A 15718-nucleotide genomic window follows, 5' to 3' on the forward strand; every position below is an offset into this window, starting at 1 on the left:
CAGGAATGCACCCAAGGTGGCCAAAGGGGTGCGTCGCGTGGGAAGATGGGCGGAGGAGACCCCAGAGCCTGACCCCAGAAAAGCCAGGCGCTACGCACTGGCCAGGCAGGAAAGCCAGGAGGCACAAGTGCCTGCCCTGCCTCCTCTACTTCCGCCTAGCAACTCCTGAGAAGCTTCAGGTGTAGGTCAATGCCAAGGACCCCACTCCAGCATCTTCTGGAGACCTCTCCATTGGAATGCAAAGGACTGCTCCAGGACAGGTGGGGCAGCTCTGCCAGTGGAAAATGGAATAGTCAGATGAAATGCCTACCTCACACCAAGAAGAAAATACTCAAGGCCAACATCTCTCCCAGAGGGAATTGTGTGCTATAGGTAGCATGACAACTTCTTTGCAAGAAAATCAGCCTCTCCGAGCAGGTATTTTGAAACACTGAAGAGCAAGAAAGGCTGGGACCCTTTGGCCTCCTCCAGTCTCCAGGAGTGGCTGGTCATGAGGCCAATGAGCCCCTCAAACAAGGTACTTGTTACAGAGCTCATCTAAAAGTTCAGGGGGCCTGTCTCCACTCCTTTGCAGGACGTTATTTTCTTACTATGAATGACCATAAATGGTAAGAAGACATTACTGATTCAGGCCACTTAAAAATGACATGTCTACCTAGTCAGTCCGATTCAGACTCTTCGTTGTTGCAAAGACTCAAGATGAAGCTTTTCCCCTGAAATTTAGTGGCTGCTGAGAAGACACCCCTGCTGGGAATGCCTCCTAGTGGAATCCAGCTGCCACTTTAAAACTTGACAGTGGTTCATGCTGATTTCGCTCATTTTCCTTGAAAGATTTGACCAAAGGTCTGCTCCCACCTGTAGACTGTCACTGGCAATGCTGAAAGTCATCTAGAAAACAGAACCTCTCCTTGGCAGTGTGGTCACATCAAAATCAAGCCTTGTTGTGAAATGGCTGCCTCTGTGGAGCAGAGCCCTCCTGTTTACTCACGTAACGAACCAGAATTGAATTGAATCTCTTGCCATGCAGGGACCACATTTCCAGAATCATATTAGGTTAAAAGTTGTAGGTGAGAAATGTTTGCTTGCAACAAGCATTTGGAAATTGGAATTGCAGGTTGTGGTATATATAGGAAGTGTCTGCCTCTTCAGCCTCAGTATTTCTGCCCTTGCTCTGGTTTGATTTTTGTAGATAAAATCTTTTGATGGTCGGTGTATAAACCTAGATAGTCAGGCCGCTATTTCTCTGAAGTATGTTAATCATGACCTTTTCTTCTCCCCATGAATACATCAATTTTAAACAAACTGCTGTCAGTGGGTAGTTTAATAACACAATCCTTTATGTTCTTGAACCCTTTCAGTAAAGGACACAAAAGTGTCATCTTAACTAAAACATACTGAATTTAGCTTTTAAAAAGTACTTTTGCCATAAAAGCATCTTAACCCAGCAAAGTTTGGTTCTAAAATGACATTATACAGCAGACTATTTTCATGTTTTCCTACCACAATTATGTCTTGCTAAACCAGAGGAAGAAAGTTTCATTGGTTTCACATAATCTCTTCCTGTCATCACCTCCCAGTCTGTAGAGTAATCTACAACCCATTGATCAGACTGCCAAAGGGTCCTTTTAATCACTAAATTGTCAAATACTTAGCTCCTTTAATAATGAGTCCAGATTTCTATTAGACAGCTAGGATTTAGTCTATTTACTCATTCCTAATGACTGCAATTACACTATACTCAGTTGATACTAGAAACTTTCTGCCAACAAGACTGCCTTCTGAGCTGTATCACAGCTCATCCTTCACAATGGCTATGACTTTCTTTTGATCCTCTCTTCCCCTCCTAAGATTAAGGGGCCCACCTTTTCCAAGGAAGCCATAAGCTGTAGCTATTGACCTATAGAATTTTCATCTAATGAGCTAACTAGTCTGAAACAGATATCAAATTATAAACATTCTGACACATAAACTGTTTTGTTCTAAAATAATCAATACACAACAAATAAACACTTCTTAAACATGGTTAAGTGTTCATGAATTTTGCTGTCCAAGTTTTCACTAGAGGATTTCAATCAATTTTATAAATTGACTATGTAAATGCATATTTACATTTCCATAACCCTCTGATGTTTTCTTGAAATTCTAACATAATTATAAACTTAAAAAGGGAAAAATGCTGAAGCACCAAAAGTTAACTTTTTTTTTTTGGTGCACCACATGACCTGCGAAAATCTTAGTTCCCTGACCAGGGATTGAACCCGGGCCATGGCAGTGATAGCGCCGAGTCTTAACCACTGGACCACCAGGGAATCCCCAACATTTTTACTTTTAAATTTTACTTTTAAAATTTACTTTTAAATTTTACTTTTAAATTTACTTTTAAATTTTTACTTTTACTTTTAAAAGTCCTGAAACCTAAAGTGCATCAGAGGAAAATCTCTTCCAGAAGTTTACATAGGATTTTAGCTTCCACAAATATGAATGATGCCGGGGCTTCCCTGGTGGCGCAGTGGTTGAGAATCTGCCTGCCAATGCAGGGGACACGGGTTCAAGCCCTGGTCTGAGAGGATCCCACATGCTGCGGAGCAACTAGACCCGTAAGCCACAGCTACTGAGCGTGCGCGTCTGGAGCCTGTGGTCCGCAACGGGGGGTCGTGACAGTGAGAGGTCTGCGCACCGCGATGAAGAGTGGACCCTGCTCGCCACAACTAGAGAAAGCCCTCGCACAGAAACAAAGACCCAACACAGCCAAAAATTAAAAAAAAAAAAAAAAAAGTGCTCCAATAACCTAAAGGAGTTATTTATATACATATATATATATAAAAAAAATATGAATGATGCCAACTAAAATCTTTAACGTGGATTCTAAGGACATTCCCAAGGTTTGTTTTTGTCCTAAAACAATACTAAGTTTGCAATTTCACACTTGAAAAGTCAGCTTGTGTTCTAAAAATCAACTACTCAACTTTTAACTAAAAGCCCATATCCTACAGACAGTAGCCTGGAGGCAGTGTACTACAATGGTTAAGAGCATGGCCCTTCAAACTACCTGAGATCACATTCTACCTTTGTACATTTACTGGTCAGTTACCTACCTGTGTGCCTCAGTCTTCTCATCAGTAAGGTGGTAACAATTTCTGCCTCTCAGGGCCGTTAGGTTTAAACAAATTACTGTGTATGAAGTGCATGGAACAGTGATTGGCAGGTGATGGCTAATGTTTACTTAACATGTTCTTTTACTAAGTGTTATACCATGGCAGTACAATACTTATATTTACTGTACAATCAGTATAACTCCTTGTTTGAAGGAAAAAAACATAAATAGCAATTAAACAAAAAAAGCTTCTTCTCAGTAAAATTTTCAATATTATCTCTAGTCTTGAATATAAGAAATATAACTGCAAAGTGGTCAAACACTTCTGGTTTACATATACAGGAAAACACAGGTAAGATTACCAAGGATTCATTTTTTTAAACTTCTAAACGAATATACTTTGCCCTCTGCCTGTTATTCCAGAATTTGCAAAATCACCAAAGTACATGAAAATGTGAGACTATTCCTTGGCACTAAACCCATTCGTGTCATGAGGGCAAGAGACATGAGACTGAAGACACGCGTGTGTGCCTGCTAGATAATTTACTGCCTTTGCCACTGTAATAAAAAAAGATACACCTTGTACTCTATCTTAGAAAGAATATTAATGCCACTAAAAAACAAGTTTACACACTTTTCCCCCTTTCTGGACTGTCCACTTCTGAGAACACGAAACAGGTGATATTTATCTTTGAATCCCCAGTGGCTGGTATAATTCTTCCACAGTACTTGAATTTTGGAGTTTTTTTTTTTTTTTTTTTTTTACTTTTCAAGCAAAATGGGTTTATTCAGGAACAGAAAAGAATGACAATTTTGGATATGCAGGCTATAGAAAAAGCCAAGGTAAGTCTAATAAACAAAGAAGAGGAAAGTTATTTTACAGAGTAAAAAGCTGAAAGTTGGGAGGAGTTTTTTGAATGAAAGGAGGAAAGCGGGAGTTCAGGGAGATGATGGGTTCTCATGGACCTAGTAGCTGGTGTAGTCCGTTTCCTGTAGCAGATGCAAGCACATCTTTCCTGTTGAGGCCTGTAACTGATGATTCTTTCCTGATGATGATTCTTCCTGTTGGGGTCTCTAAGCTACAGTCCTTCCTGTATTGACCTTGAGTGGTACTGAGTGAGACCTCCCCCTTCTGGCATCTCAATTCCATTTTATTTATTTTTTAATTTTTTTAACATCTTTATTGGAGTACAATTGTTTACAATGTTGTGTTAGTTTCTGCTGTATAACAAAGTGAATCAGCTATATGTATACATATATCCCCATATCCCCTCGTTCTTGCATCTCCCTCCCACCCTCCTTATCCCACCCCTCTAGGTGGTCACAAAGCACGGAGCTGATCTCCCTGTACTATGTGGCTGCTTCCCACTAGCTATCTATTTTACATTTGGTTGTGTATATACGTCCATGCCACTCTCTCACTTCAACCCAGTTTACACTTCCCACTCCCCATGTCCTCAAGTCCATTCTCTACATCTGCATCTTTATTCCTGTTCTGCCCCTAGGTTCTTCAGAACCATTTTTTTTCTTTTTTTTTTTAGATTCCATATATATGTGTTAGCATATGGTATTTGTTTTTCTCTTTCTGACTTACTTCACTCTGTATTTCAGACTCTGTGTCAATCCACCTCACTAGAAATAACTCAGTTTCGTTTCTTTTTATGGCTGAGTAATATTCCATTGTATGTATGTGCCACATCTTCTTTATCCATTCATCTGTTGATGACACTTAGGTTGCTTCCATGTCCTGGTTATTGTAAACAGAGCTGCAATGAACATGGTGGTACATGACTCTTTTTGAGTTATGGTTTTCTCAGGGTATATGCCTTTTTTTTTGCAGTACGGGGGCCTCTCACTCCAGACGCGCAGGCCCAGCAGCCATGGCTCATGGGCCCAGCCGCTCCGCGGCATGTGGAATCACCCCAGACCGGGGCACAAACCCGCGTCCCCCGCATCGGCAGGCGGACCCCCAACCACTGCGCCACGAGGGAAGCCCTGAATTTTGGAGATTTTATCCTGCACCAAGGCCACAGGACAGGGGGACACACTGACACTTACAGAGCACTGCTGTAGGTCAGGCACTATCCTCAGGGTCTTGTGTAGATTTATTCATATAGTCTTTTCAATACCTCTTTGAAAGAGGTGTTATGTACCGCTCACAATTTTAAAATCTTTACTCTTTAATCATATTGGAAATCAACAACGTTCTACAATAATACTATGATTAAAAAAAGGTTAAGTCCTCTTTACATTTCTGCTCTAGTAATACTCTAAAACACCAGAGTAGGTACAAGACAAGGCAGACTTCGGAAAAGAATTTCATACAAAGTATTCTATTGACTTCTATGAGTCAGGGTCCTGACAAGAAAATGCATTCACCTCATACGATTTACAGAGACTTTTCACAAAGGAACTGTTACTAAACAGAATTAAGGGGAGAAAGATCAGGGTAATACAAGTGATTGTATTTGGCATAAGTCACAGCAGCCGCCAGCCCCACCCATAAGGCTGAGTGAAAGTGGGAGTCATGAAAAGAGGGCTTGCCCAGAGAGCTATACTGGTAGGTCTCACAGGGATGCAGCCAATTCCAGAGACAAAGAGCAAAACCAGGAAGAAAATACCAATTCCCTCTCCCCAAATCCTACCAGTGCCTCCTGAATTAACCACAGGAAACCAGTCCACAGGGAGTTGTGAGGCAGTTAGCAAGGCTAAGTCCCATGGCCACCAAGCAGGCAAAGAATGGATTCTGACTTGAGGAGAGTAAAAGAAAAACCAGCACACATATTATCCTTCTTCAAAGAAAAACAGACGGCTACTCAAATGGATTTAAAAATTCTAAGCACTTAGACAATTTCTACACAGTTAACTGTTAATGTACATTACAAAAAAAAAAAAAAAAATCTCCATTTCTATGTCACAAAAGCCTTGCGAAAATAAAAACTCACTGCTTCCATAACTGCTGTTTCTGAGTTAAAAAAAACTCCATCTTAAAACTCTTACAGGAATTAGAGGGCCCTAGGTTGGTACTTTACCTCTGAAATGGAAAAAACTTTGTAATTTGTGAACTCGGGATATTCTAGGCCTATGATGAAAAAATCTATAAAGGCTTCAAAGGATATGAATTCAGAGGAAAAGAAGCATGGGTGTATTCTTGGATATACAATTAAGCTCCCACATTTCTACCTCTTTTTAGATTAACTTTAATACTTACTGGTGTATCCTTTTTAAGACCTTTGGAGAAAATGAGCCCAAATATACTTTAGATTAAAATCCTACTCCAAGCTACGTGGTTCCTCAGGATAAATGTTTAAACCCACTTACCTCTCCCACTGAAACCTCTGCACATTTTCTAGATCATGATATGCTCAACTGTTACACCTACCTGAGTTGTGGGCTGAACACTGATGTTATGATGTGTGATAAAATAGTTTAAAAAATTACATAGCAAACATACTGCTATGTTTCTATAAGTTAAAAAAGTAAAAATCTGTATAATTCTCTGATGATCTATCTCAGAAGTTTCTCCTTTATGTGGAAGTTGGAGGATATAAGCTATTATCACAACAAAAAACAAATTTTTCCAGTTTTCATAGCTTCTACAAAGTAGTATTAAAATGCTGAGACACTCTTTTGGACAAAAACAGAACAGGTTGGTTTATCAGTGTTTCTTTGAAAACACTTTCACTCCTCTGTGCGAATAAAATGTCTCTCCATGATGCTAGCAGAGATACCCAGTAAAAACAACTGCTGGGCTTTTGTTGAATTTCTTGTGCATTCTGCTGTATACTGACAAATCAATAACCTCCAAATCTAAATTCACATTTAAATTATTATTTATTTATTTATTTTTTGTGGTACGCGGGCCTCTCACTGTTGTGGCCTCTCCCGTTGCGGAGCACAGGTTCCGGATGCGCAGGCTCAGCGGCCATGGCCCACGAGCCCAGCCGCTCCGCGGCATGTGGGATCCTCCCAGACCGGGACACGAACCCGTGTCCCCTGCATCGGCAGGCGGACCCCCAACGACTGCGCCACCAGGGAAGCCCTAAATTCACATTTAAACCATCAAACTCAGCACATACTTACACTCTATCTAGGATCCATTTGCCAAAAACAAAAACAAGAAACCCTAACAAAACAACAAACAACAATGCTTTCATCTAACTATATCCATACCCTATAAAAAGAGGTGCCTGAAGCAGCTTGTACCTACCAACATTTAAAATATCTTTCACCTTGAAGTAACACAAGCCACCATAAATTTTTTCCTATGTAAGAGACAGTACTTAAGACTATAGAAAAGTAGAAGAGTACTAAAGTATATGGTACTTTCACAAAACAAAATGGTTAATAAATGTTATGTATGATTGAGAATCAAAAGATTAATGTAAGTTTATCACATCTCACTTGGACTTACATTAATCAGGATAATTTTTTTCAAAAATGTGTAACATCAATCATTAGTTAAGCTGGAAACTCTACACTGAAACTATAACCATTCACTCCCATTAAGCAGAGTTAAAACAGGATACAAATCACTAAAGTCAGATAAGAACTAGGTAACTGTTCAAATTTTTATTCTGATGCACAGTATGAGAAATGAACTCTTAAATCAACTGAATTTTATGGAAAATGAAATAGCAAATAAATTAGACCCATGTTAAAATAGAAGGTCAGTTAAATGTCCAATCTTAAGGATATAACAGCCACAGGTAAACTTCAATTCTATAGTCTTCTTTCAGGAGGTCAAGGTCTTTCAAACACAACTTTACTATGAACTGCTCCAGAGCTCAAGAGCATATGGGAATGCTTAACAGGGGAGGTGATCAGGGACACGTTTCCTGCAAGAATCATAAAACGTACAGTTAAGAAAACAAAGGCAACGGTGACAATGAAAAGCATGATTGTAACCAAAGGTCTATATTAAATACAAACACAGCTATAATCCTACTTTTACTAAAACCAATTTTAAATGTATAAACAGAATGTTTCTACCTCACAATTAGCATCCCTTAATTATTCTATTAGTAAGAGGACAGGAAAAATCTGTGGAATGTGAAGGCCTGTAGGTATTCAGCAGTTCTCAGCTCCTCATCCAAACAACCCACTTACCAAATATATACTTTCCAGAAAATGGTTAATTCATGTTTTTAACCAATACGTTAGTGAATTTTACTAAATTAGTCAAAGATGGTTCTCTCAATCAGAAGTTGCAAAATGACAAGGCTTTGGGGTTTCTACATTAAAACCTCTGGATCACTATTCTAAATGAACAAAAACAAATGCCAATAGATAAGCTGGTGATGGGGTTAGGTAATTCACTAAAGTATGCCAACAGTACCTCTCACATCTGTGATGTTAAACTTTTATTCTCTGGTGACCATACATAGTGAATCAGGCAGGGGGCGTGGTAGGGATACTAGGGAAATTTTTTACTTAATGACTGTGGAAACACTGCTTCTAGAGGCAAGCACACTTGAGAAGCAGAAAAAGCATAAAAACAGATCCAGAGAGTACAGCATACTGGGATCATACACAGATAAACCTTCCAACCTCGGTAGCTTATAGGAGTATGACCCAAGGATGTCAATATAGAAAGAGTTATCAAGCAGCTGTCACAAAGCACTGATCTGAAAAATTAATTCCCTGGAGGTTAATAATGAGTTTGAAAAGAAGTGCATAGCCCAGTATATTTGGGAAGGCTGAGTTAAACAAAATTACTCATGTCTCTTTACTGCAAATTACGCAAATTTCTAATATATTTAAAAGAGACACTTAAACTTTGAAAACAGTGATATCAGATCAAACGAGGTACTATAGTTTGTATTTCAAATGTGGTTGAGGATACTAAGGTATTACAAAGATTTCTGAGGGTGTGTGCAGCTATGTGACCTTGCTCCCAAGTCAGAAAATTTTACTTATAAAACTGTTTCCTTTTGCTATCATTCTGCTAGAAGACAACAGAAACTGTAATTGTATTTAACCACCTTTGGCGGCACTGCTTCCAGGAAAACTGTGTCAACTTTTCCTTCTCTCACTATTTTTCCATTTCAAAGTACAAGTGCTCCTTATTATCCTATCCTCCCAATACCAGGAGCAGAGAATCTAGATTTTTTCAGCCCAGTCCTTTCCACTCACGACAGCAGATGCGAATAGCATTTCAGCCTTTCTCTCCACATCCAAATCATTATTTTCTACTCTTTCCTTCCTTTAATAGTAAGAGGATAGTTGCCATTCATAGAAGAGAGCCAATGAAAGGAGTGCTGCAGGATTGTGCACAAAGAACTTAGTCCACTTAGGGCATACTTTCCTAATACCATTCCTACTTCCCTCCTGTCCTCCTCTGTTCTCCAGATCCAGCAGCTGCTGGTGGACTGCACCCCTCTTCTGCATCGATCATTTCCTCTCTATGAAACTGCTCCCACTTACACACACTGAACTGTCACAGTAATGACCCATACCTTCCTCTAGCTACAATCCCACTTCTCGACTCCCATTCACAATACACTCCCCAAAGAAGCAGTCTACGTACATTTCCTACAACTCCTTTTCCCAGCCTCTATCGAATTTACCTCAGACTTCTGCCCCTTCTATTCCACAAAAACTGCTCGTTAAGACTACCACCGACCTGTTGCTAAATCGAATTTTTAGGATCAATTTTCAGTCCTTATCTTACTCAAACTATTTGCATCATCTTGGCAGTTGATCACTCCGCCTCCCCAAATACTTCCTTAATTTGGCTTCTGGGACACACATTCCCTTGGTTTTCCTCCTACCTGAGTGGCACCCCGCACCCCGCAACCCTAGCATTTTGTATTATGGGAAATTTCAAAAGTATGTATAAAAGTAAAGGCTGTATAATGAATCCTCATGTATCCATCATCCAGTTTAATAATTACCTATATTTCACAATCCTTCTTAGTGACCCTTGATGGTTGCTCTGAATCTTCCCAAACTTATTACTGGAATTCTCAAGCACTCAGTCCTAAAAAAAAACCCTTTCCCTTCTTTAGCTACGTTCACTCTCTTGGGGACTCAATCAGTCTCATGGCCTTATATAACACGTACAGACAACTCCTAAATTTATAACTACAGCTCAAACTTCTCCCCTGAACTACAGACTCAACTATCCAACTAACTGCTTTCTCAACAGACATCTCAAATGTCCAAAAACGGAAAACCCCCATCTTACCTCACAAAGCCTTCCTCCACCTAAGAGAAACTCTTATTTTTCTCAACAAAAACCTTGAATTACGGGCCCCAGTACTCTTTTTTCTTTTTTTTTGGTTTGTAACTGTTGTTTTGTTTGCTGGGAATTTCCATGTTTTATTCCTGAACTAAAAATGTTTAATATTGTCATATTAAAACACAATTCAGGGCTTCCCTGGTGGCGCAGTGGTTGAGAGTCCACCTGCCGATGCAGGGGACACAGGTTCGTGCCCCGGTCCGGGAAGATCCCACATGCCGTGGAGCGGCTGGGCCCGTGAGCCATGGCAGCTGAGCCTATGCGTCTGGAGCCTGTGCCCCGCAACGGGAGAGGCCATGACAGTGAGAGGCCCGCGTACCGCAAAAAAAAAAAAAACACAATTCAGATTTTCCTGATGAAATTTATTTAGAATTGTTCTTTTTTCCTTTCTATCCTTGAAGAAATGGAAGTGTGTTTAACGTATTGGAGAAATGTGGCAATTATTAAGGCGTTCTGAATAAAAACCTTATAAGACACTCCCCCCGCCCCAAACACCCTTGAATTATCCAATCCCTTTCCTCACAGACCTTATATCCAACCCATCATCAAATTCTGCCGGCTCTACCTTCAAAAATAGATCTGTTATCAATCCCTTCTCACCACCTTCACCTCTATCTACTGGTCCAAGCCACCATCCCTTTCCCTCTCCCTGAACTTCCACTATCAGGTAAATAATGGTTTTCGTAACTACTAATTAGCAATTAGTAGTTAATTTAATTAATTAAAATTATTAACTGAATCTTCAAATGTTAAGATTTCTCTGGCCACTTAATCATTTTTGTGCGAATGAGTTTTTAAAAGAATTTTCATCTTAGAAAAGCTGCTGGAGGGACTTCCCTGGCGGTCCAGTGGTTAAGACTCCACGCTTCCACTGCAGGGGGCGAAGGCTCAGGGAACTAAGATCCTGCATGCCACATGGCATGGCCAAAAGAAAAAAGAAAAAGAAATGCTGCTGGAATAGGAACATGTAGGGAACTCTGCATATTATGTACTTAAGAATGTATATATGAAAAAGTGTACCCAGGACAGAAAATGACTGAAGGCAACTCATCCTGGTAAACAGACATCAGTTCTTACTACTACACGCCCACCCCCAAGTTCTCTGGTTTTTGACCTTCCCAAGCCTGGCTCTTTATGTGCCCTTTAAATCTTGAGGGCTACCCTGTGTTACCCACACCCTTCTCCCCACCTAAGCTTTTCTGGCTTCTAAGAGTTGTGTGATTACATATTTTAAATAACTTGCAAAATACTGTTATCTACAAAATGGCTCCACTTCCCATCAACTACAATTATCAAAAATATACCTATTTTTTGTTTCCATGTTAATTTTTCCTAAGAAATATTCTTTAAAGTGTTACGATACCTTGGTGCTGCCTTGATGATGTTGTCCACACGTAGAATCACCTCTGCTGCTTCAGCTGCACTTAAAAGAACTTGTCGCTTCACTTGGAAACTTTCTGTTATACCCAGCATTGCCATATCTCCAATGGTACCTTCCTTCATATCTGGAAAGTATTTATTAAATAAACAACTAATCTTAACATATCTAATGATGTTACAAAACATATCTAATGATGTCACAAAATTAATCCTGACTTATAAAAATTAAGATTACAACTAACTACTCAATTTAGTTAGAGCATTCTCATCAGACTATCACTCAAGGAAAGCCTTTTTAGAAAACTGAAAGGTCAACTACTGATCATCAGTATCAATGGAGACTAACTATGTCAAATAATGAAAAATTTATATACAACACTGTATCACCCATCTTTATCTACAAATAAAACTGCAGAAAATTTGCTCATCACTGAACACACCATGGATTCTTAAGAACTGGAAGAGAATTTAGAAGTCATCTACTTTTCTTATTAGAATCCCCCTTCATTTTCTGACAGATTATTCCTTAACCTCTCTCTTGTCTAGTGGCAGGACTATCTACCCTTTAAAATTGTTCCTTTTATGTCCTAGACATTTTGCTGGGAAATTTTCCAATCTGAATTAAGTCCTCTTTTTGGCCATTTTTATGTTATGTAACAGAGATCTACTCTCAAATGTCTCAGAATAGGGCTTCCCTGTTGGCACAGTGCTTGAGAGTCCACCTGCTGATGCTGGGGACATGGGTTTGTGCCCCGGTCCGGGAGGATCCTGCATGCCGTGGAGCGGCTGGGCCCGTGAGCCATGACCACTGAGCCTGCGCATCCAGAGCCTGTGCTCCGCAACGGGAGAGGCCACAATAGTGAGAGGCCCGCGTACCGCGAAAAAAAAAAAAGAATGTCGCAGAGTAAGTTTACTGTGAGATTAGGAGTTAATACTGATTATAAGAGATATAGTAAAGTTTACACTTATTTGAGAATGTAAGTACTGTTTTTATATACTTAAATCCTACAGTCATTATATAACAAACAAGTTAAAAATCTAACTAATGTTACACCCCCCTTAAGAAATAATAAAATTTTGAGACAGTGTAGAGATTATGAAGTTAAACATTTTTCTAGAATGTATAACGGCTATAAAGGCAAGAGTCACAGGAATCTTTCATATGGTTATGAGAATTCATCATTTTTAAAAAATAAAAAAAAATAGAAGAACCTGGTCAAGAGTTACCCTGAACAACTACCACAGGAGCTTCCCTGGTGGCGCAGTGGTGAAGAATCCACCTGCCAACGCAGGAGACACGGGTTCGAGCCCTGGTCCGGGAAGATCCCACATGCCACGGAGCAACTAAGCCCGTGTGCCACAACTACTGAGCCCACGTGCCACTACTGAGCCCACGTGCCACAACTACTAAGCCCATGTGCCTAAGCCTGTGCTCTGCAACAAGGGAAGCCCGCGCACCTCAACAAAGAGTAGCCCTCACTTGCTGCAACTAGAGAAAGCCCACGCACAGCAATAGACCCAACGCAGCCAAAAAAAAAAAAAAAAAAGACCACATGGTCCCAATTAATTTCTTACCCAGTCCAGCAGTTGTATTGCCTTCACTATGGGCTGCTCGGAGCTGTGCCACCAGATCTGCACTGTCATAGCCTGCATTGTCAGCTATGATAGTTGGCAACTATAAAGTGAAGAAGACATGGTAACTATTCTATTAAAAGGAAATTAATTTACTAACTATAAGAAAACCTTTCTAAAATTATAAATTTAGAAACAATGTAAAACCTGCTTCCTTTTAATTACTGCTCATAAAGAAGATAAACTCCAAAATAAAATTTAAGCAGTGTGAACCAATTCTTAAAGCCAAGAAAGTTAAGTATTTTCTGCCCAAGAGAGAAGAATGGATTCACTTAAAAACCATCAATACCTACAAAATTTAAATTCAAGGCTCTCTTTTTCATTAACTTACCATTCTCAGTGCTTTAGCATAAGACTCCATTGCAACGGCTTCTTTGCCCGGTGTTCTACTTGCAAGCTGTGTCACAGCATGAGCCATCAGCATCTCAGAACAGCCTACAGATTAAAAATCCAAGAACATATCATTATGCTTAGCTGTCTCCAAGACTAAATTAGACTTCCCTTAAGATATATTAAGCATTAACAATTAAGTGCAAAAACAGTATGAAGTTCCTATAAGAAACATTAAAGCCAAAGCCATTACTACACTTCAAGAAATAAAATATGTTCAATATTTTTCAAATGCTTACCTCCTCCATAAACTGTTCTAGAATCTTTCACAGTCTGGGCAAGAACACAAAGAGCATCATGCAAAGATCTTTCTGCTTCATCTAAAATTTGTTGAGTGGCACCACGCAGAACAATGGTGCAAGCCTCACCTAAAGTTAAAAAAATAACAATATTCTTATGTCACAGTGAACACTTATAAAACATAAAAGTTTGCCTTCTATTACTTATATAGGTTATACTCGGTTTTGAAAGCTGACATGTCTTCCATTGCTACCTTCTCTTTGCTAACAATCCACATTCCTAACAGTTCTAAGCTATCTAAAACAACTATATTGAATATGCACTGTTCACAAACACAAAGTTAACATGAGGCTGCCCTCAAGAGATTGAAATTAGAATTTCTCAGGAATTAAGACACACATTCTAGTAACTACAGTAACTAGACTGTTTCTTTCACTTCAAAAGAGCCTACGCAAGATTTAGGAACCTAAACCAGGATCTACATAATCCCTCACCAAGGGCTACCCCAGAAAAGTGAATCAGTTTGTCTTCTCCAATCATGACTTCCTCAATAAGTTTGCAACTTCCAAGCTTCACTAGTTCTGGGTGGTCAAAGGTAGATGCAATTTCACCACCTATGAACAAAAATATACATTAATTAAATGCACAACAGGTTTAAAATTTGTTTTCTAACAAGCAGTAATGAACAGAAAACACAATAATTAAGTTGACTGCTTACTATACACCAAGCACTCTGAAGCAATTCATACAAACTAATTATTTAATCTTCACAACACCCTAATAAGACAGGCTTCATTTATCACCCCATTTAGAAGTGGTAAAACTGAGGCAAAGAAATGTTTAGTTTCTCATCCAAGGTTACATAGTTTGAACAAATATGAAGCTGAAATTCAAATACAAGCAATCTGGCTTCAGACCTATATGGACACACTGTGTAATAATACCACCTCAATTGAGATTCTGACATTTACCTTTAAGCCTGAATTTAAATTCAGATTCTCTTCTGAATTCAATCTAGAAGACCAGTACTCTTATGATCCAATATCCCAAAACAAAACATGAAAATATTTGACTAATCTTATTATATCAACAGATGTACTGACACTAGGAACTGCTTAAAATAGTGAGCACTTGGGCCTAGAAAAAAGGGGAAATGTATACTGAGGATTTCCCAGAGCAAACTTAAGGAGAAGTCAAAAAACTAAATTCGAGCTTTCCTGGTGGCGCAGTGGTTGAGAGTGCGCCTGCTAATGTAGGGAACACGGGTTCGTGCCCCGGTCCGGGAAGATCCCACATGCCGCGGAGCGGCTAGGCCTGTGAGCCATGGCCGCTGGGCCTGCGCGTCCGGAGCCTGTGCTCCGCAAAGGGAGAGGCCACAACAGTGAGAGGCCCGCGTACCGCAAAAAAAAAAAAAAACAAAAAACAAAAACCTAAATTCATTTTATTTCTTAGGTATTATTTTTATTCCTATTTTCCCTCCATCTTCCATGCTATAAACACTTCCTTTCCTGGTTCTTAATTAAGCAAAAGTTGGGTTTCAATTTTAAAATCCTTTTCTCAGACTTCCCTGGCAGTCCAGTGGTTAAGACTCTGCAATTCCACTGCAGGGGGTATGGGTTCAATCCCTGATCTGGGAACTTATGCCACGCGGCTTGGCCAAAAAATATATAAATAAAATTAAATCCTTTTCTCTAGCTCATTACTCTCTCTTTTAATAGATTCCCTCAATCATCAACCAA

The 15718-nt window shown here is 39.5% G+C and overlaps 2 protein-coding genes across 2 annotated transcripts in view; one reads left to right on the forward strand and one right to left on the reverse strand.

Annotated features, from left to right (window-relative positions):
* The window catches only part of LRRC10 (leucine rich repeat containing 10), a 1000-nt gene extending 689 nt beyond the window's left edge, over window positions 1–311 (forward strand). Inside the window, exon 1 of the mRNA XM_007463550.1 lies at window positions 1–311. This exon is cut by the window's left edge and continues 689 nt beyond it. Coding sequence (XP_007463612.1) covers window positions 1–169 — 169 coding nt within the window. The 3' untranslated portion in view covers window positions 170–311.
* Window positions 312–7651: 7340 nt separating this feature from the next.
* Window positions 7652–15718, reverse strand: part of CCT2 (chaperonin containing TCP1 subunit 2) — a 24091-nt gene continuing 16024 nt past the window's right edge. The window contains exons 11-16 of the mRNA XM_007463551.1: window positions 14474–14593; window positions 13979–14107; window positions 13681–13784; window positions 13293–13392; window positions 11701–11842; window positions 7652–7932 (exon numbers count right to left, since the gene is read on the reverse strand). Coding sequence (XP_007463613.1) covers window positions 7902–7932; window positions 11701–11842; window positions 13293–13392; window positions 13681–13784; window positions 13979–14107; window positions 14474–14593 — 626 coding nt within the window. The 3' untranslated portion in view covers window positions 7652–7901. The remainder of the gene's footprint in view (window positions 7933–11700; window positions 11843–13292; window positions 13393–13680; window positions 13785–13978; window positions 14108–14473; window positions 14594–15718) is intronic.

The sequence above is a fragment of the Lipotes vexillifer genome, unplaced genomic scaffold (assembly GCF_000442215.2).
Source record: "Lipotes vexillifer unplaced genomic scaffold, Lipotes_vexillifer_v1.1 scaffold602, whole genome shotgun sequence".
NCBI lineage: Eukaryota > Metazoa > Chordata > Mammalia > Artiodactyla > Lipotidae > Lipotes > Lipotes vexillifer.